General features: G+C 36.7%; 1 protein-coding gene and 1 non-coding gene across 2 annotated transcripts; one reads left to right on the forward strand and one right to left on the reverse strand.

Moving 5' to 3' along the window:
* The first annotated feature begins 177 nt into the window (after positions 1-177).
* Positions 178-5,179, forward strand: LOC145577672 (protein VACUOLELESS GAMETOPHYTES-like). Its single transcript, XM_081635148.1, has 2 exons — positions 178-742; positions 4,914-5,179. Exons 1-2 carry the CDS (start codon positions 178-180, stop codon positions 5,177-5,179), a joined length of 831 nt encoding a protein of 276 aa, XP_081491274.1.
* A 282-nt stretch (positions 5,180-5,461) lies between these two features.
* LOC145580513 (small nucleolar RNA R71) lies at positions 5,462-5,568 on the reverse strand. The gene has a single exon (XR_014099538.1). It is a non-coding gene; the product is annotated as a small nucleolar RNA R71 (small nucleolar RNA).
* Between the last annotated feature and the right edge of the window lie 17,552 nt (positions 5,569-23,120).

The raw sequence follows: 23,120 nt of genomic DNA on the forward strand, positions 1-23,120 counted from the left end.
TTCAAACTATGTAATGAATTTAATTGATTTATGTTATTTTCAAACGGATTGAATTATGAAAATAAATTGAAGTTTATATAGTATACCCTTAAGATAAACTAGATATGAATCCGGTAATATATTATATATACGTTCTATATACTATATGATCAATTATGGTTGATACCATAATCAACCATGTATCACCTAGAACAACCAAAATGGATCCAATACATAAAACACACAAAACACCCACTAAAGGAAGTGTACAAAAACTCAAAATTCGAGTGCAAGTCTTGCAAATCTGAGGGCCAAGGCATGAGATTTCGATGTGATCAATGCAATTACAACATCCATTCGACCTGTGGAAGTTGCCCGGTTATGCTCTCTTCATTCACACACCCACGACACGCTCTACAACTAATGGAGACACAACAAATCTATTACCATAAGTGTAACCTTTGTCAAAAGCATGTCAAAGGGATGGCTTATAGGTGTAAATCATGCAACTTTTTTGTGCATCCTGTTTGTAGTCAATTGCCGGAGTATTTGATTAAACATGCTATGCACCCTCCTCATACGTTGAAGCTTCAATTAATGGCATCTAGTAAGTGTGACGTCTGTGATAAATCATGTAAACATTGGAGGTATTTTTGTGGGATTTGTGATGTTCATATTCATGTTGGGTGTTTATCAAGTAAGAGTACTATTAATAATGATGATGAAGGTGGATTTGGTGATATTTTGACTGAGATTATTGTTGGTATTATTTCTGGATGAAGTTATGTATACATATATTTATATTTATATGTTTATACATATATATATATATATATATATATATATATATATATATATATATATATATATATGTATAATAATTTTATCATATGATGATGTATATAGTATGTTAAATATTAGCTGTGCAAATAAGTATCATGTATCATGTATCATGTATCCCATATATTAGGAATAATCAACAGGTATTTTTCCAACAATTTGCTACAAACTAAAACGGAGTAAAAACACATTAATACATTATAATAACGTTTCATGAAATTTAATGTACTTTAAGATAAATCTAAGATCTAACCGAGACTTTTTCACATCATAGCTCAAAAATCTTTTGGCAAACTATATCTGATCATTGAAACAAATGAGTTTTGTTCACCAAATATCGAGGTTCATTTGATGTACGTAGCACCTTTTCAATTTTATTTAGCCAAATACAGTCCTAGTACAGTAATACTAGTTAGTCTACTAGGAAGGCATAAGTGGCTCGGAATCAGAAGTAGCAAGCTAAGGATTGCTTAGAAGGTGAAAAGTATAGTAAGAGTTAAACTAATTTATAGATCAAGTTCATTATGAGCTTGAATTCGAATACGTGAAGGATCATCAGACTTCCTAATAAGCTTAAATGATTCAGAAGCTCTAAGATGATAGGTTGTTGTTATAAAATTTTGTGTAAAACTACCCTAAATATAGGCTGATTTGTGAACAACTACCTTTTTTTTTATTTTTTTTTTATTTTGTTTGAAACTACCCATAAGATGGCAAATGTTTGTCTAGCACTACCCATAAACGAATTCCGTCCAATTGAGCCGTTTGTGGGGCCCACTCCTACGGTTTCCCACTCATTTCTCTTCTCCTTCATTACTTTCCCTCTAAACTCATCCAAAATTCTATATTCAACACAATTTCTCACTAAATTAGGTAATGTTTTAAGTTGTTGTTTCAATTCTTAGTCTATTTAATTGGTTTAGGGTTAATTTACTTCAATTAACATAATTAGGGATTTAATTTAGGGTTTAGGGCTTCAATTCATTGGGGATTTTAATTTCTAGGGTTTATGGGTTGAATTGAATTAGGGGTTTTGCTTATTTCATCAATTAAATATTTATGGTTCTAATTTGAGCAATAAAAAAATAAGGTTTTCCACATGTTCAACAATTTATAATTTAAAGGCCACAAATTTAACAGTAATTACTACATTTTACCTCGTTCATCCTTGTTTTCGTTCAATATTTTTCTACATTTACTTTGCCCTTTCCTTTAACCAATGATAGTTTCACCCTTTAACATGTAATTACCCAAAGTAGCAAGAAGATGAAGAGGAAAGAGAAAGATAGCAAAGAAAAAGGTTAAGCCTTGTTAATTTTCCAAAAAGGGGATGAATTTGGAGATTTACTTAGGTTAGTTTAAGATGGTGAATGGTGGAAGGTAAAAGAAGATGAGTAAAAATGGAGGGAAAGTATAAAGAAGTGAGAGATGGTTGAGGAGGACAGTTATTTGGGTGGGAATCCGTAGGAGTGGGCCCCACAAACGGCTCAATTGGACGGAAATCGTTAATGGATAGTGCTAGACAAACTTTTGCGATCTTACGGGTAGTTCTAAATAATATTTTTGAAAATGGGTAGTTGTTCACAAAACAATCTATCTTTAGGGTAGTTCTAAACAAAATTTCTTTGTTGTTACCATTACAATGTTGCCTTCACTAGACTACACACTAGCAAACTGATTGTTGGACACCCGAAAATTGAATGTATTTTAGTTGATTCTCCAAATCTACACCCTGTAAACTTTTTTTTTTTGAGGAAAATCTCCCAACGAGCAACAACTACACCCCGTAAACTTGTTACTCACAATAATAGCTAAGAAAATTTGCTTCATTGACATTATATATCTAATATCTGCTGAGGTCAAATATATACTCCGCTCTGTATAAAGAAAGTGTTAGGAAATAAACTAAACTTATCAAATACCAACAAGATTTATTTTCGGAAAAGATATGATGCATTTTTTATTTATTTCTATCTGTTTTCCTAGTTTGATGAGGATTGTAATTAGGAAACTAGATAGATATTAGGAATATATTCAATCTAGGATTATTTAGGCTTGGGAGCAAGTAAAATATCCTAATTGATGTGGGTTTCTGGGTTAGTCTATATAAGAGGGGTTTAGGCTTACTAAAAATTGATGATGGTTGAATTGATGATTTATTGAAGAGGAAAATCATCAAGAGGTTATTGTCTCATTTTGTAGGAACTTAATAAAACAATATATTGTTTGAGGGTTGAATTGATGATTTATTGAAGAGGAAAATCATCAAGAGGCCAGGGTTATTGTCTCATTTTGTAGGAATTTAATAAAACAATATTTTGTTTGAAGGGAGGAAATCTAAATTTCTTCCTAAACATTTATCTATTTTATTATCGTGTTTTTTCTATTTATTTTACATTGTGTTAGAAGGTGAGTTCCCAAATCGTTCTATTGCACGCATCCGTTATAACAAATTGATATCAAGAGTTAGGTTGATGCATGGAAGATTTTGGGAATAAGTGCAAATTAGAATTATTTAACCGGAAAGACGAAATTTTCGTTAGGGCAAAGTATGGTGAAGGTATCGAGATTTGTGGTTGATATGTCTATTTTATATAGTGTTTTACCCCCGTCCCTTGGTCGTAATTGGTAGTGTTTTTGGCTCTTTTGGGCCACTTTTATTACTAATTGTTGTTTTCTAGTGTTTTCGTAGTTTTGGTTGAGTTTTGCAGGGAATTGCACATTTGGAGCAATTTCCCGGGATTTTATGAAGCGACTATGAGCATTGGAGGAGCACAACCGATGTACAGAGGCAATTGGACTGAGTAGTCAAGCCCCAAAGAGGAAATCCGAATTTGGGCCGAATGATCGGGGCCCAATCAAAATCCAAGGCTTGCCCAAAGTGGGCTAGAGTGCCCAAGATGGCCTTGCCCAGCCAAGAGGGTCTCGCCCGAAGGCGCGCCTGGCCCGACGGGGCAGAAGAAGCAAGACGCCCAATCTCGCGCCCGACCGGGCACGAGAGAAACCTGATAGAGAAAAGGCGCACCCGACCGGGCGCATGTTTTTGGAAGATAATTAAGCTCTATTTTAGTTCGTTTAAGTTTAGGACTTTCGAGTTTAATATATATACAATTTTGTTAAGTAATTGGAGGACCCTTTTCTTTTAGCTTTCTCTCTCTACTTAGTTTTTAGATTAGATTTCTCTCATTGTTTCTCTCTCTACAACCTTGTTCTTAATACCATTCATTATTTCCGTTAATTTTGGTAACGATTTCTTCTCTATTATTTTCAGTAATTTAATTTCTTTATATCATCATGTCTTGTTTAATTGCTTTGATTGGTTTAGATTTAATTATGCGTGATTAGTTTTCTTTCTAGGGTTTATGGGGATCCATAAATAATATGAAGGGGTAATTTATTGTTGTTGATTGTCAATGCTTGATTAATTTCCTATCGATTGATTTAATGCTATGCAATTAGATTAGGCTTGGTTTAATTGTATGAGTTATGCAATATTGATTCAAGATTCGAGATTCGAGAGATGAGAATTGATGTTTAGGCTTAGTTTCAATAGGCGGACTAATTTATAAATGGTTAACTCAAGATTCGAGAGATGAGATTTAATATCGGTAAATTAACTCTGTGATTGTAATACGTTGCGAATGCCCTTTATGATCTGTTTAATTGATGCATTGATGATTGATTATTATGTTTTACCCTGGAATATTATTTATTGGTGAACCTATGCCCTAGGCTTTTATTAATTGATTTCTCCCTATTTATATCTCCCTTAGTTTAATTTCTTATATCTATGATTTAGTTACTTTATAATTTAGATTATTTTAATTAATTAAGAATAGGAAGATTTGTTTCCCTGTGGATCGACCCTTTCTTCCCTATCTGCATAGTTAGACGAACTTAGGAATTATTTTTTTGACTAGGTAATACGACTTTATCCTGTTAAAATTTGGCGCTGTTGCCGGGGAAACGGTTTTATTTTTATTTCTAATTATTTTTGTAGTCTAAATTATTTTCTCCTGTCTCAAGTTCTTTGAGACAACTTTCTCATATTTGTTTGTTTAGTTCTGTGTTTATGCCCAGGAGTTCTAGATCAGGTTACATTCCATTTGATCCTGAAATCGTACGATCTTTTCATAGACAGAAGAATTTTTACAAGCATATACGAGACACTTCTGGAGGTAATCCACCTTCAGAACCCCCATCTGATTCTGGTGATTCGGAAGACTTTTCAGAACCAAAATCAGAGATGACGGTACCACCACCTCCTCTACCTCGCAAGCTCAGTGATTATTCGCAGCCATCGCTGACAGATTTTCTACACCTTAATCCTACTCCAGCTCTTGATGGAGAGCAATTTTAAATTAAACCCCAATTTATCACGATGATAGAGAGGAAGCAATTCAGTGGAGCTAAGGGTGAAGATACTAATCTTCACATTGCAGATTTCTGCCAATATTGCAATACCATTAGGCAAGCTGGGGTCACGCAGGACCAAATCAGGGAGATTCTTTTTCCCTTTTCTTTATGTGGAAAAGCTAAATTATGGTTTAATGGTTTGAATAGAATTGCACTTGGTATTACTGACTGGGAAACTCTTGCTTTGAATTTTTATAATAAATATTACCCTGCAGAGAGAACAGCTTTACTAAGGAGTGCTATTCAGAACTTTGCCCAAGAGCCAGATGAAACTCTATATGAGGCTTGGGAAAGGTTTAAGGATCTACAGAGAGAATGCCCCCACCATAATCTGGCACAATGGCATTTGATCCAAGCCTTTTACAATGGACTTGGAAACTTATCTAGATCAATTCTAGATTCTGCAGCTAGTGGGAGATTCATGAATCTTAATGTTGAAAATGCAGGTCAGGTTATCGAAGACATGGTAATTCACAATTCCCAATATGGAATCCGAGAGGGTTTGCTAACAAAGGAAAACATAATGTCGATTCCGTATCCTTTTTACAGGCTTAGTTAACATCTATTTGTCAGAAACTAGATAATCTTACTGTTGTTCCTAACTCTGTAGCTAATGTTTCTGTTGTTGCTAACAATGAAGCTTTTTGTGAAAATTGTGGAATTGTAGGACATTGGGAGCAAGATTTTAGGATTTCCATAGAGCAAGTTAATGCCTTCCAATCCTATAGACAAAATAACCCATACTCCAACTCTTATAATCCTGGCCTCCGGAACCACCCATATCTTTCCTACCGGAGTACCAATGTACAAAACCCTCCACCTCCACAACAAACACAATAGCAACCACCACCACAGCAAAAATATTACCATCCTAATTCTGGCCAGAAAAACCAGTCACAGCCCTCCTCATCTTCTAAGCCTGCTATGTTAGAAATTAGAGCAATGCTTTCAAGCATGCAAAATCACATGGAGAGTAGGGATGCACAAATTGATTCGATTATAGCTCACAATAAAATCATTGGCAATCAAATTGCGCAGATTTCATCTACCCTACAAACCCGTCAGCAAGGAGCTCCACCATCGCAACCAATCCATCCTACAGATCATGATAATGCAATCACTCTAAGGAGTGGTTCACAATGATGGGCCTCCTATGCCCAAGGATGATGGACCTGTTGCTAATCCAAATTCCCTTGTACCAAATGCTAATCTTACTAACCCTGTAGGGCTACAAAAGGAAACTAACCCTTCTAATGTTTCTTTGCAGGGTAAATCTCAGGACAAGGGTGGAGAAGTGCAGAGCCCAGTTATCAAGCTTCCATTCCCCAATAAACATTTGAAGAGTAAGTTTGATAAGCAATTCTGTAAGTTTTTGGAGGTTGTGAATTATTTGCAGGTAATAGTTCCTTTCACTTATTTAATCACTCAGGTTTTTGCATATGCTAAATTTATGAAAGATATTTTGACTAGGAAAAGAGCCTTTGATGAGGTAGAAACTGTAGCTTTTACAGAGGAATGTAGTGCTTTATTGCAAAATATATCCCTCCTAAATTAAAGGATCATGGTAGTTTTTCTATCCCTTGTCATATTGGTAATGTCTTCATAGGTAAAGCATTATGTGATTTGGGTGCTAGTGTCAGTGTTATGCCATCGTCTATGTGTGCTAAGCTTAATATGGGTGATTTGAAAGTTACTAACATTACTTTACAGATGACAAATCATTCTGTTAAATACTCCTTAGGTATTTTAGAGGATGTTCCTGTCAGAGTTGGTAAATAAATTATCCCTGTTGATTTTCTTGTGTTAAACATGGCTGAGGATACACAAATTCCCATTATATTAGGTAGGCCTTTTCTCCATACAACAGGAGCCATTATTGATGTTAAAAATGGAAAACTAACCCTTTCTGTAGGAGATTATAATATCACTTTTAATTTAGGGAAGGTTTTAAAAGGACCTATGCTAGAAGAAAACTGTTGTTTAGTTGATGTCATTGATATAATGGATGATATTTGTGAAGAAAGCTTACCACAGGTTCTTGCAAGGGATCCCTTGGAGGAAGTTCTTTGTGGAGATTTATCTACAGGTGATGCAAGCATTTGGAGTACTGAGGTGGATGCTATTGAAAAAGCTCTTTAGTAGAAGAGCTTGATCCTAAAGAGACCATGAAGGTAGTGAAATTAGTTCAGGAATCAAAACCTGCAGAGGTCAAGAAACCTGAACTAAAACCTCTCCCCTCTCATTTGAAATATGTTTTTCTTGATGAGCAGGAACTATACCCTGTGATCATTGGTACTGCACTTGATGACCCACAAACTTTCCAACTTCTAGAGGTTCTTCGAACCCACAAAAGTGCAATTGGTTACAGTATTGATGATCTCAAGGGTATTAGCCCTGATTTTTGTATGCACAGGATACATTTAGAGGACAACTACAAGCCATGTATTCAACCCTAGAGGAGGTTGAATCCTAATATGCAAGAAGTAATCAAGAAAGAGGTGATGAAATTACTTGATGCAGGTACTATCTATCCTATTTCTGACTCAAAGTGGGTAAGTCTTATTCAGGTGGTTCCTAAAAAGGGTGGGATGACTGTGATTAAAAATGATAAAAATGAATTGATTCCCACTAGAATTGTTACAGGGTGGTATATGCATTGATTATTGTAGATTAAATATCACCAATAAAAATGACCACTTCCCTCTCCCTTTTATTGATCAAATGCTTGAGAGGTTGGCTAATTATAAGTTCTTTTGTTATTTGGATGGGTATTCGGGATTTTTCCATATTCCAATTCACCCTGAAGATCAAGAAAAGATTACATTTACATGTTCTTATGGTACTTTTGCATATCGTAGAATGCCCTTTGGTTTATGTAATGCCCCTGCTACCTTTCAACGTTGCATGATGAATATCTTTTCTGATTTCATAGAATCTATCATGGAAGTATTTATGGATGATTTTAGTGTGTATGGGTCTTCATTTGATGCATGCCTTGTAAATCTCGCTAAAATATTGAAAAGATGTGAAGAATGCAACTTAGTATTAAATTGGGAAAAGTGTCACTTTATGGTGACAGAGGGAGTAGTACTTGGTCATATTGTATCTGATAAGGGTATACAATAAGGCTAAGATTTTTGTGATTGAGCAATTGCCTCCTCCAGTCAATGTTAAGGGGGTTTGAAGTTTCTTAGGTCATGCGGGGTTTTATCGTTGCTTTATCAAAGATTTTTCTAAAATTGCTAAACCACTAACTCGGCTTTTACTCAAGGATGCCCCATTTGATTTTACCGACGAGTGTCTTGAGGCTTTTCACAGGTTAAAGCAGGCATTAATATCGGCGCCCATCATATGTGCACCCGATTAGACTCTTCCTTTCGAGATCATGTGTGATGCAAGTGATTTCGCATTAGGTGCCGTGCTGGGACAGAGAAAGAACAAAGTTTTACATGCTATTTATTATGTAAGTAAAACTTTGGATGAAGCCCAAGTCAACTATGCCACCTCGGAGAAGGAGTTTCTTGCTGTTATTTATGCTTTAGAAAAATTTGAATCATATCTAGTTGGTTCTAAAGTCATTGCTTTTATTGACCATGCAGCTTTGAATTATTTGATTTCCAAGGCAAAATCAAAGCCTAGGCTCATCCGTTGGGTTCTCTTGCTCCAAGATTTTGATGTGGAGATTAAAGATAAGAAGGGTGTAGAGAACGTTGTGGCAGACCACTTGTCACGTATCAGGATGATTCTTTCCCTAATGACCACTTGTATGCAGTTGTAGAGCAACACCCTTGGTATGAAGATTATGCAAATTATTTGGTGGGTGGTACTCTACCCCCTGACTTGTCCTACCAACAGAAAAAGAAATTCCTTTATGATGTTAAACATTATTTTTGAAATGATCCTTTTTTCTCGTGAGTGTGCAGATGGATTATTTCGCAGGTGTGTTCCCGAATGGGAAGTTCACGGTGTTCTTACCAATTGTCACAACTCACCGTATGGAGGACATCATGGTCCCACTAAAACGGTGGCCAAGATTAATGAGTCGGGTTTCTATTGGCCCACTATGTTTAAGGATGCTAACACTTTTGTGCAGGCTTGTGACTCTTGCCAGAGGACTGGCAATGGCATGAGATGCCTTAAACTGGAATATTAGAAGTTGAAAATTTTGATGTTTGGGGTGTTGATTACATGGGACCTTTTCCCTCTTCAAGAGGGAATCGCTATATACTTGTCGCCATTGACTATGTATCCAAGTGGGTTGAGGCCATTGCCACTCCTACCAATGATGCCAAGATGGTCCATAGGCTTTTTAAGAAAACCATCTTTCCAAGATTCGGAGTGCCTAGAGCTATAATCAGTGATGGAGGATCTCACTTTCATGAGCGAAAGTTGGACACCCTCCTCAAAAAGTATAGTGTATACCATAGGACAGGTCTACCCTATCATCCCCAAACGAGTGGTCAGGTTGAAGTTTCTAACGGTGAGATTAAGGCCATTCTAGAGAAGGTGGTAGCAAAATCAAGGAAAGATTGGAGTGACAAGTTGGATGACACCCTTTGGGCGTACAAAACTGCTTTTAAGACCCCGATTGGTACTACTCCCTATAGGCTTGTGTATAGTAAAGCATGTCACCTCCCGGTGGAATTGGAATACAAGGCATATTGGGCTATTAAGGAGCTCAATTTGGATGCTAAGCTAGCGGGAGAAAAGAGGCTTCTTCAACTTAATCAACTTGATGAGTTTAGGTTGATGGCCTATGATAGTGCACGTGTCTACAAGGAGAAGACCAAGAAATGACACGACAAGATGATCCTTCCGAGAGAATTCAAAGAGGGTGATAAGGTGTTGTTGTTCAACTTTAGACTTAAACTTTTCCCAGGAAAGTTAAAGTCAAGGTGGTCAGGTCCTTTTACTGTTAAAAGGGTAAATAAATTTTGATTATGTGGAATTGGTCGATGAGCATGGTAACGAGTTCAAGGTTAATGGCCAACGATTTAAGCATTACCATGAAGGAGCTACGATTGGTGCAGTTGAATTACTTCACCTAATCGACTCCAGTTCATCTTGATTAACATGTGGTAAGAAGGTCGTGCGGGACCTAGATAAACCAGCGCTTTGCGGGAGGCAACCCGTATTTTCTTGTCTTTTAGTTTAGTCTCCTTTCTTTTTATTAATGTGAGGAGAGAGGAGAGAAATTAATTAGTTTTATGAGATTTTTTACAGGTTCGATGGGAAAAAGTTAGTCAAATTTGGAGACAAGAAAAGAAGAGGAAGTTCGCCCGACCGGGCGAGCTCGCGCTCGACCGGGCGCGAGAGTAGGGGTCTATAACGAGGAAATTCGCCCGACCGGGCGCGAGAGCGAGCATGGAAAATTAACAATTCTCGCCTGACCAGGTGCGAGAGTTGACTAGTACGGAGTTTTCTCACGCCCGATTGGGCGAGAGGGCGCACGACCGGGCGCGAGAGTCGAAGTAAAATTAAAAGGGGAGCTCCCCCGATCAGGCGAGCTGGTACCCGACCGGGCGCGAGAAGAAGCTAGAACGTGTATTCAGATCGCCCGATCGGGCGGTGTGGCGCCCGACCGGGCACGAACTTACCCGGGCTCTTTTCCTTTTTCTTTTTCTTTTTCTTCTTCTTTCTTCTTCCTCCTTATTTCTTATTTCCACCATACTTTCTCTCTCTAAAACCTTAAATTCTCTACATCTCTCTAAGATCTCCTCTCCAATTCTCACCCAAATTCAAAAATTCTTACATATTTCTTCTCCTCTCTTCATCCTCTACATTCCTATACCAAAATCTCCAAATTCCAAACAAATTTTTCAAAAACCCATATTTGCAAATGGTTTCAAAGAGGGCAAGAACATTGATTGGGCAGAGTTCTTCATCAAACCAAGACTATGATCTGGATTTGCAGCTTCCACAGTGGCCAACCATCCGAATCACCACCCAAACACAACGGGAGCGCCTTAAAAAGCTCTATGAGCGTGAGGTAATCCCCTCTCGGTGGTTACACCGCCCTACTCTTGACTCCCTAGGTTTATATGATTATGTTAGGCGATTCATACGATATAGGAATGAGGAAATTTGTTGACATGCATTATCCTATGTATCGTGAATTGACCAGTGATCCTCTGTGAATGTTGTAAATAGAAAAAATGGACCAAATTTGCATTTTAGGTTGAACAATAGGAATATTAGTTTAACTTATGTGGAATTTTGTAAATTGTTTGATTTGGAATCTGAACTCCCCCACCATTGGCATGAAAATTATAAAATGGAGGATATTTATCATGTTCTAACTGGTTTACCCGCCCCCCTCTCAACATGCTAGTGCCCGACCTTTTTATCACCCCATTCCTAAACTTTCCCAACGATTTTTGGGTGTTTGTTTCCTAGGTAGGAATGAGCCACACAATGTCCAAACCAACGAACTAGCTATTATTGGACATTATGTGTTTGGGTACGGTAAATTGAACATGGGTAGGTTTATCATCCACCATTTGAGTAGGCATGCCACGGCTTCTAACACAGCTAGTACCCCTATTCGATTAGGAGGCCTAATTACTAGGATAGCGATTAAGAAGGATGGTTTAAGTGAGACTAGGGCCCACGGTCTCACTAATTGTGGGGGGGGGGGGATACCTACTTGACCGTTAGGCCTCTAAAGGACCTAGGTTAGGTTAGGATGGATGGCCAAACCCCCTATTGGTGTGTTAGGGTAGGAACGGAGCAACCATTGCCTATTTTTCCCCTTCTTAACCCCGATTTAACCGCCTTTTCCCCTGAGCAGGACTCTTATACTTATGCTACTTTAGTTTTCCATGCCCAAGGGCATGCACCTCCACCACATACTTGAAAATTGTTAAGTATGGTATATTTCACGCTTAATAAGATAATTAATAATCTTGTTTAGGTTAATATGATTATAATTCAAGTGATCGCCAATAATAGTTTTGCTTGTGCATTTAATATTCAACCAACATAGATTAAACAGGTTTAGGGTTAACCTATTGATTGCATGTTAGTCAGAAAGCGCACATGGATATGAGAAGAATAAAGTAGAGGCTTATTTAGGGCAGGTTCAATCTCTTTTAGGTTGGATTTGTACCTTCATCCCCGAATATCCAGTCATGGTTCCAGACCTATGGAGTTAGCGATCTCATGGATCGTGAAGGGGTGTAACCTTCATCCTATGAATGGTTTACAAGTTCCTAAAACTTGTTGGCGACTCTTTTGCTCTAGCTTCCTTCCCTTTGGACGCCACCATGCTTAAGTGTATGATCACAGTGGGGCTCAAGAGTGGGATGCTTGAAATATTCCCTACAGAAGTGATATTGCATCAACTGGATACAACGACATTGTTTTGTGCCTCACTAGTTTCCTCTACAATCTCTTCTTCACTCTCTACTATAATTTGCGTTTGAGATGGCTTTGGACTCGCTTGGAAGGTAAAATTTTCTTTACCAGGGTTTGTAGTTTCTATATTTTTTAGGCTTAAAGAATCATGCTTAGAAGGAAACTTGTTAGTAATTGGCTGTAAAGGACTTGAATTTGGGATAATCTTTTTTTGGTAAATCATAGGCCCATTAGGAGATTTTTTTACTAGTATTATTCTTTCCTTGGTTGAGGCTGCCAGTGTAACACCCCAATAATTCTCCCTTTTTCCAAACCACTTAATTTAAATAAAATAGTGGAGAACCATTGGCATGTTACTGCCACGTGTTAAAACGTTAAGGCTTTATCAAAGTATTGCAGCGGAAATCCAACTTAAATCTTAAAATAATATAATTTAGGAAACCAATAAGTCAAAGCTTACAAATTGGAACCATAAAGGCCCTTATTAAACCAAACTAATATTTAAAATCCCAAAACATAATTGAAATAGTAAAACATAGATAAGTTCAACACAAAGAACGAATACTCTCAATCACACCAATCCCTTGACAATGCGTATGTCAAATCCCCGAACCTCACATCATCAAGCTAACCTGTGCAATACTGCTCCCCAATAATACATGTATAATAATTGGATCATCAGAGGGTCATTGAAAGGCGAAGGCCATGACCAAAAGAAAACACACACAAAAGCACACAATCAGCAAAGCTGAGTACATACAAGCTACAACGTACAAAACCTAACATGCTCAATTAATTAAAGTAAATAAACATACAAAACGAATTCATTGATCAAGACTCCACACTTAAACAATTCAATTGACTCAACATACTTAGTAACTAGTTCCAAACACTTGACTCTTAATATTTAGTTTGATTAATTTAATTTGGAGTAAGCAATAGACGAGGTTGTCCAACCCACCAAATCATTTTGGTCCCAAATGACCATTTAAAATAAAAGTTTAGCGCAATGCAAAAATGGGCACGACTCCATTCTCACAAAGTTAGTCTAGGATCCCATCTAACTTTCATTATAAAATAAAAATGTAAATACCAAAAGAGAAGAGGACATGTTGATCAAACAAGCCTCGAAAAGCCACGGGCTACCACCGTGTACCCCAACCCATAATTGTCAATACTCTAGAAGTGCACACTTTCCAGAGTTTTATTGCTCATCCTTGTTTCACTTTACGTGATTAAAATTTTAATTAATAGCCGACTCATTCAAGTAGACCATACATAACAATCATACATCAATTCACTTTTAATCTTATTTAGGACAATGGTGATCACATCACAAATTGACCTTTAATTCCTTTAAACTTCCAAATTATCCAAAATTGTTGAACTTAGTCAACCCACCTAGCCATTTCGGCTTAATCCACTTTTACTCAACATACTAACAAGTCATGCTTGAGTAATAAATAAAATAATAAAACCTTGTGGAATAATTAATAAGTTCATTCCACTTAAACCATTCAATTCCAATCCTTCAATAATCCAAATGTGGTTAATAAACCAATCCAATAAAAATATGCTTGTATCAATATTCCATACAAACAATTAATTCAATATAATTCAACATGCTTGCATCCATAATTCCATACAAACATAATCAATTCACCAAAACATGTCTCACAAACATAAGCACATGAATTAATTAAATGTATAACCAAACAATTTCCATCCAAGTGTTCTCTAAACATGAAACTAAGTTCTTTCTTTTTGGTACCTAAACATGATACTACTTACAACGAAGTAGACATGTACGTACCTCGTATAAACAATCCTTTGTGCCACTTTTAATCACTTAAAAGTCTCCTAGGGAATAATCACTTCCTAGAAAACAACCAATAACAATAAATTAATACTCAACCAAATTTCCAGCAAATTAAATTTACTTTAGACTACTTAAAAAAAATCTTAAAATTATTTAAAAACCCCTAATTAAACTCCTTTTTAATGGGTAATCACACCCTTTCATTAAAATCACAATTGTACTAATTTAAATAAAATTCCAGCATTTTAAACAAATCAAAAACCCTTTAAAACTCAAGGATAAAATTTAAAGCATAAAAAAAACTTCGTTAAAAATCAAAAACTGCCCGAAAATCATATTTAGAGGCTGAATTTGGCCACGAGAGGGTGGTGCTCATTACCAAAGATAGTGATTCTTTCTTAAAACATTATTTCCACATGGAAAACACTACTTTTTTTTATCAAAATCGGATGAGTTCAGAACCTAATCGGGATTAATATTAACGAATGGAAATCTAAGAATTAAAACACGAATTTACGTGTTCAAAATATTCTGGGATTAAGTTAAACTAATCAGTAGTTATAATCACCAAAATTTCAAACATCATTACTATAAAATCCCTAAATCAATTGTTCGTAAAAACCCTAAAATCGTGATTTTCAATAATTAAAAACCCTAGGTTATAAAATTTTACAAAATCTGAAAATTATGACATTTATAAAATCTGAAATTATAAAGTTTAATCATCAAAATACAATTTGATACTAATTAAATTAATTTCAAACAATAAAATCAAAACCCATAAATCAATAATTATAATTACACAAATTAATAAAACAAAGGAGAAAATAAGACTAACCTTTTGTGTGAGGAAAATTTTGGGGATGTATGGGGTATTTATAGGGGAGAGAGTTGTAGGGTTAGTATGAGTATTGGGCCTCATAAAATTAATGGGCCAATTAGGTAAATGAAATGGACTAAGCTTTGTTTGTATGGCATATATTGTAGAATGAAAGCTCATAAAATAATTTGTACTAAAATAATTTTCGACCCAAATTAATAATTTGAAGCTTTTTAAAATAAAATCCGGAAAAATACAAATAAATATTATAAATAAAATAAATTTTCATTTATAAAATATTTAAAAATACGGGGGATTACAGCCAGGATGGAAATTAACATCCTTAGGATATTTTTGAGAATTTTCACCTAAATTAATTGAGGGGATATAGCTAGAATTTCCCATAGATCGAATCTTTTTTGTTATTTCATTCTATCTCATTGGATTGAAAATCATCTAGGTGAATATCTTCTTGTTGACTTATATCCTGATTTTCCTCCGAACGCAGAGCATCAAATCTTGACCCCGAATCCCCTTCTTTGGACGGCTTTGACTTTTGGTTTGGTACCCCCATTCTTCCTCAGGCCGGTGCACTATCATTTCCGGCCCCAGTAACAGATTTTTTCGGTCTAGGCGGATGTTCCTTACCGGTTTTTTCACCAACATCCATGAGCCAAAATCATTTTGTTCTTCTAGTTTCTAGTTTTTAATCCCTTGGTTTTCCATTGCATTATTCAAATGATTATTCACATCATCAACAATCATTTTGTCCTGCAAATGAGAAGAGGCACATTGATCCTCTACATGTCCCAGCATACCACATTTGTAACAAATGAGCTTAATACCTTCATATTGAGTACGCCATATTTCCCCCTTCAACCAAAATTTAGATAATAAAGGTTTCGATAAGTCGATTTCAACACTCAGTCTGGTAAATTGACCCCTCTCCACATAGGTGATTGATTTGTCTACACGAATAACCTTTCCTATCAATGCACCAATTTTCTTCAAGAAGTCCTTATCAAAGTACGCAACCAATAGATTTGGAATTCAAACTCATGCCTTGAGAACTTTAATCGATGCTTCCTCTGGAATGAAATTTAGAGTCCATTTTCTGATCGTAAGATACTTGTCATCAATTAACCAAGGACCTTGCGTTAAAACATAGTTATAATCATCATGGCAATTAAATCTACCCATAAAATATTAATGGACAATATCCATAAGAGACAACTCCTCTTTCAATTGCCATTTCCTTTTCAATCTTTTAAGGGTGTTTCTCTATGGTCGATGCATAGCCCTTTTTTCTTCCTTTGTCAACGGTATGACAGGGCATCTGTCACTATCCTCAACTTCCTCTGGCGCAACATCATCATCAAACACATCATCATCATTTACGACAATTTGCTCTGTTTCACCATTAAATAGAGTAAGCTGCGTATCCCTTATCAAATCCCGGAAAGATTTTGGTGCTTGTTTGTCTCCAAGGTTAACCCCTCCCTAGATCCTTGTCTTAGACCTTCAATAGGATTAGGGTTTATCAAAGGCCCTACTTCAGAATCCACCTCCATATGGGGATCAGTTTCACTCGCAATTCTATCAAAAATTAAATGTGTAATCTTTCTTTTTGGCTTTTTGTTTAATCGGAGCAATTGATCCTGGACTTCCAGCGGGTTCAGGTGGTGCGACTGGTTTTCCATAGGGAAATAATTTTTTTAATTGCCTTACACTATTGATTCGCGTTCAATCTCTCATTCTCCTTACATTATTCTTATCCTTACAATTAATGGTAGTACTAATTACCTTTTTATATTTATAAGTGAACCTAAAGTTGGGCCTCTATCCCTTGGGCCCCGGCAGCAGCCCCTTACGCACTGCTCCAGGGACGGGCCTATTAGCAAAGAAGATGGAGCCATCACCATTCTCAGCTCATAAATACTTGCCTGAAGTCACTGATTTCCGTTGTATTTGTGTTCCATCCTGTGTAATATTGAGTAGGGGAGGATAAAAGACAACGAAAAAGTTGCATAATCAATAATAACCTAATAAGTATTAAACTTAGTCCCTCTGATCTAATGTTTGCTGATACCAATGGTTGTTCTCATCTTTTTGGAGTAATATAATTAACAACCATATCAATTATATATGCTTGATCTTTATAAACAATATTACCCCGAACTCTTTGTATTATATAGAATATATCTGTTGAGGAGTGAAGAGATGGAGGGTTGGTTGTGCCTCCATCTCCCCCATGTGATGGGGGTTCGACTCCTCATAGAGTCACAACCCCCATTCCTGTGATAGGGTAGTGGTGGCCTTCCCCCGTAGTTTATCGTTTAAAAAAATATATAATATATTTTTTTTTAGGAACCGCCGAGCTAGTGCATATTATTAATTAAGGGACAAAGTGTCCGAGAGTACATATTGAGCAATATCCGTAGGACAATGATTAACCCATACTTGTTCAACCCCGAACGGCACTAACTTAGCAAGATGGTGGGCGACAATATTACCCCCTCTTTAAACATGAGACCAAGAAAAAGACTCAAAACAACTACTCCAATACAAAATGTCTTCTATCACACTATCAAAATCTGTAAAGAAAATCGCTTCTCTTGTGAGCCGATTAATTAAAACTTGGCAATCTAATTCGAGGATGACATTGTCATATCCAAAGCGTCTAGACAATTTTACTGCAAAGAGTAATGCTCTCCCTTCTGCAATCTTAGGTGGCCAGAGAGCCTGAACTCTTCTAGTCGCTACAAACTGCACTCCTCCCTGGTGGTCACGAGCCACAACCCCCAAACCAACCCATCCATCCACGGTAAGACAAGTATCAGCATTGATTTTCACCGTTCCAGCAGAGGGGGCAGCCCAAGCCGACCTACTACTCTGAATTGGGGCAGCAGGACCTTTGTAAATCATTTGGTTATATTTATCAAATTCATTTACAAGCCTATTAACTCGAGCCACAAGAACCAAGTTATCAGTTTGCTTCCCATCAAAAACCCATAGGTTTCGCTCGAACCAAATCACCCACGCAAGGTACACAGCCTTCTGTTTCAGCTTTGCATTTGAGCCCCTCTAGCGCACAATTAAATCGCACATACTTCCCTCCCTATCCTGTAGCAAATCAGCACATCCACACTCATTCCAAAGGTCACGAACCCGCATACAATCAAAAAGAGCATGGTCAATTGTTTCATCCTCACTCCTACACCAAGGGCACGCAGCATCCTCCAGCAAGTGTCTAGCTTTAAGTAAAGCTCGGGTAGGCAATGTATTAGTGCACAAACGCCATAAGAAGTGTCGAACCTTCGGTGAAGCCTCTACACTCCATATTTCAACCTAAGCCAAATGGAAAGCATCAAAATTGCAACCCTTGCCAATCATATATGAGGTCTTTACGGTATACACACCATCCTTTGAAAAAGCCCATGTGATTATATCATTTGGAGCCCTCTCACTCAAAGGGATGGACATAATACACTGTTGATCTCGATCATTGAAATTTTCAACATTAGATTTTGATCCCATTCCATCTTTTCCATATCTACCAAATCATTCACCATATTCAGACCATCGACTTTCTTACTTGAGATATACCATCCTTCACCATCAGCAATCCAGGGGTCTTCCCAAATTCTCACCTTCGAACCATTCCCTATGCGCCATATTAGCCCTTCTTTGAGGAGAGCTTTAGCACTCCATATACTCCACCACAAGTAACTCCCTGTCACACCAAGATAAGAATCTAGGAACGAGCTATTTGGTTAGTATTTTGCCTTCATAACTCTTCCCAAAAGAGACTCCTCACAATGAGTAAGTCTCCATGCTTGCTTTCCTAAGAGAGCGTCATTAAAGACCTCTAAGTCCTTGAACCCCATTCCACCAAAACATTCGAAGTGCACATATAATCCCACAATTTCCAATGAATTTTCCTCTTTTGATCACTATGACCCCAATAAAATCGAGCCATGGCTGATTGGATACTATGGATGATCGAGCTTGGAAATTTATACACTCCCATCAGGTAAGTGGGGATCGCTTGAATCACTGCTTTGAGGAGCACCTCATTCCCGGCCCTTGATAAAAACTTCTCCTTCCAACCCTGCAGTTTCTTCCAGATTCTGTCCATTATAGCACTAAAAATTGTCTTTTTTGATCTCCCTGCTAAAGTCAGGATCCCCAAATATTTCCCGTGTCTGTCCACTTGACGCATATTCAAAACACCCATCAACTCACTTTTTTGCTTGGCGGATACTCCATTGCTAAAATAAACCTCTGAATTTTCGTAATTAATTTTCTGACCAGATGCTATTTCATATTTGTTGAGTATATCAACTATAACTTTGCACTCCCGTCTGTTTGCTCTAGCAAAAAGTAAACTGTTGTAGACACCCAAATGTGTCTCCCCAAAACCAAACCCAAAGATGAATAACTTTCACATCATTTGATTATTGAACGAAGTGAAAGTGTGAAAAGTCTAGTGATGAGGATGTTTTTATTAAAATATCTCTTCTTTCTGTTTTTGAAAATGTTTCTTTTCTTACCCTATTTGTGAAAAACGTGCATTCAAGTTAAGTGTGGTCCATGATATGAGTCCAATAATAGTGTATTTGGATGGATCTTGAAAAGACCTTTACAACGATATATTATAAGCCCAATTCCGATGAATAATGAGGAAGTTATGGCCAAAATACTAAACTGGGCCCAAACCGGATTTTACCTATGACCCAATGATCATGTGGAGGGTCCAAAGGTTTAATCCTATTCATAAAATAATTAGGATTTATTAGAAGCTTCCATAAGTTTCTAAAAGATCTTAATTATCCTTTTTGAAATGATAAGATCAAAGAGTTTGAAATTGAATAAAAACTTTCCTTTTTTAAAAAACTTTCCTTTTTTTAAATTCTAATTCTATTCGAATTTAAAGATGTTCAAAGACAGTCAGATATTATTTTTGTGCCTCATAATTTTTATCCAAATATTATATGGTTGTATAGATCTTGAAATTATCTTTCTAATGATATATTATAATATTAATTCTGAGCTATAACGAAAAAGATATGAAAGAAATATGAAACTCCATCCAAAACTGACACCCTTCCACTATTTCGGCCATATCTTTTTATCTAAAAAATATTTTAATCTGATTTTAATTTGGTTGGAAAGTATACTTCAAGAGATTTTCAACGACATATTATATGACTTATTTGAACTTCTGGATCAAAAGATATGATAAAAACAAAATCCGCAAAAACTGTCTTGCACCGCCAAACGACAGTTTCGTCGCCTGGCTGTCGCCTGGCGACGAGCTCTGTCGCTGGCGACAGAAGAGTGTTTTATTCCTTTTCGAACTCTGATTCTTTCCTATCAATTCCGGACTATTTTCTTATAAATAGGGTCCCTGGACCTCCGTTTTCAATCATCAACTCTACAATCAACAATCATTATCTCTCTCTTTCTCTCTCTAAAGCTAGAAGCTTTCTCTCTCTCTATTCTTTTTCTAAACCTTCCCTCAAACAAAATTCCTCATACATTAGTTCTTGACACACCTAGCCAAGTTCGAAGTTGTCTTCGCCCTAGACGTGAAAGGTTGATAATTTCTAAGGGTTTGGTCTCAAATATCTATTTCAATTATTTGATTTAATTGTTTTGATTTTATACTTTTCCTTGAAGTTACTAAAGCGTATATTTTGTTATTAGAAAGAGGTACGAGGCATCGAAGTAAGTACTTTAATTGCTTTATTGATCTTTTGATATACAAAATCATGCTTAAATTATTTTATTGATTCCTAGTATCATGTTAGGATGTTTTATTGCTTCCTAGTATCATGTTTAGGGATAACTAAATTTCTAATATCATGTATATTATTATGATGCTTCCTATTCTTTCTAATAGCATGTTAGTATCATGTTAGGAATAACGCTTTGATTTTTAATGTTTAGTGACATGCTAGGGTTTGTTATTAATCTTGTTAGTATCATGCCTAGGATCTTGCTAATATTATTATGCTTTGAGATTGTGAATATTATTATTATGATGATGATTATTATGTTGCTTGATATTATATTTATTTGTTGTTATTGCTTGATCACGCCCTCTCTTGCAGGTTTAAAGGGAATTTGTACTTGTAATCACGCTTAATAAGATAATTAATAATCTTGTTTAGGCTAATATGATTATAATTCAAGTGATCGCCAATAATAGATTTATTTGTGCATTAATATTCAACCAACATAGATTAAACAGGTTTAGGGTAAACCTATTGATTGCATGTTAGTCAGAAATGAATACGAGAAGAATAAAGTAGAGGCCTATTATTAGGGCGAGTTCTTTCTCTTTTAGATTGGATTCGTACCCTTCATCCCCGAACACCAATCATGGTTCCAGACCTATTGGAGCTAACGATCTCATGGATCGTTAAGGGGTGTAACCTTCACTCTGTGAACGATTTACAAGTTCCTAAAACTTGTTGGCGACTCTTTTGCTCTAGCTTCCTTTCCTTTGGACGCCACCATGTTTAATTGTATGATCACATTGGGGCTCAAGTGTAGGATGGCTTGAAATATTCCCTACAACTGTCATCCGCGAACAATAGGTGAGAGACAATTGGGCCATTCTTAGATGCTTTTGCCCCATGAAGATCTCCAATCTGCACTTTGTTTTTCAACATATGAGAAAAAGCATCGGCTACCAAAATGAACATATATGGGGAAAGAGGGTCCCCCTGACGAAGCCCCCGAGAAGGAGACACCGCCCCACAGACTCTTCCATTAATAATGAAATAATATGATACTGTCGCCGCACATCTCATTACTAAATTTACCTAACGACCATTGAACCCCATTGTTAACAATAATTTTCGCAGAAAGCCCCATTCAACCCGATCATAGGCTTTACTCATGTCAAGCTTGAGAGCAATAGTACCTTTTCGTCCCTTATTCCTATTTTTCATTGTATGAAATAGCTCCAGGGCTACAAGAGCATTATCAGTGATAAGTCTTCCAGGGACAAAAGCACTTTGGTTTTCAGTCACAAAACCAGAGAGGATAGATTTTAATCTGAGCACAATAGCTTTAGAGACAAGCTTATATATCACATTACACAAACTGACAGGTCTAAATTCCGACATCAGAGTAGGATTTTTAACTTTCGGGATCAGGGCAATATTAGTGTTGTTAATGCATTCCAAAGATAAATTTCCATGTAAAATAGCACTAACAAAAGTATAGACATCATCGCCAACAATATGCCAAAATCTTTGATAAAAAATGGCATGCATACCGTCAGGGCCCGGGGCCTTACAAGGGTGCATTTGTTGTAGTGCCGCAAAAATTTCACCCTTAGTGTAAGGACGAAGTAACTCCACATTTTTCTCCTCTAGTACTAGAGATGTCACATGCCGCAAAACTTCATAAACATCTATATTCGAAGCCTCTATCAAAGAGAAAAGACGTGAGTAGTAGCTGCTCACAATTTTCTCAATCAAATGTTCATCCTCAATCCACTGACCATCATCATCATCCCATCAATAGTGTTCTTTTTTCTTCTCTGAGTAGCTTTATGGTGAAAGTAACTCGTGTTCTTGTCTCCGTCTCTAACCTCCAACACCCTCGAGCGAAGAAACCAATAGGCCCCATGTTTGCTATTAAGATCATCCAGGATTTTTTCAAGCTCAGGACGCCTTTCACAATTAGCTTGGGTAATATCACTTAGCTGCACATCCTTAAGGGCCTGCTTGGTGTCCGCGATTTTTATCCCAAGATCATCAAAGTTCTTTTTGCTCCATCATAATAGGCTACTGCCCATATAGCGTAGCTTCTCCACAACATCTTGATTATTTGCTGCACCCCACGCCCTTCTAACTTCAGCTTCGCATTTCT

The sequence above is a fragment of the Chenopodium album genome, chromosome 14 (genome assembly GCF_948465745.1).
Source record: "Chenopodium album chromosome 14, dcCheAlbu1.1, whole genome shotgun sequence".
NCBI lineage: Eukaryota > Viridiplantae > Streptophyta > Magnoliopsida > Caryophyllales > Amaranthaceae > Chenopodium > Chenopodium album.

Bases quoted from the DNA above. Each gene is read 5' to 3' on its own strand.
- LOC145577672 (XM_081635148.1), top strand. From the start codon at position 178: ATGTATCACCTAGAACAACCAAAATGGATCCAATACATAAAACACACA. The intron at 743-4,913 runs GTATTATTTCTG...GTTCTAGATCAG, and splicing joins TTTGACTGAGATTATTGTTG to GTTACATTCCATTTGATCCT.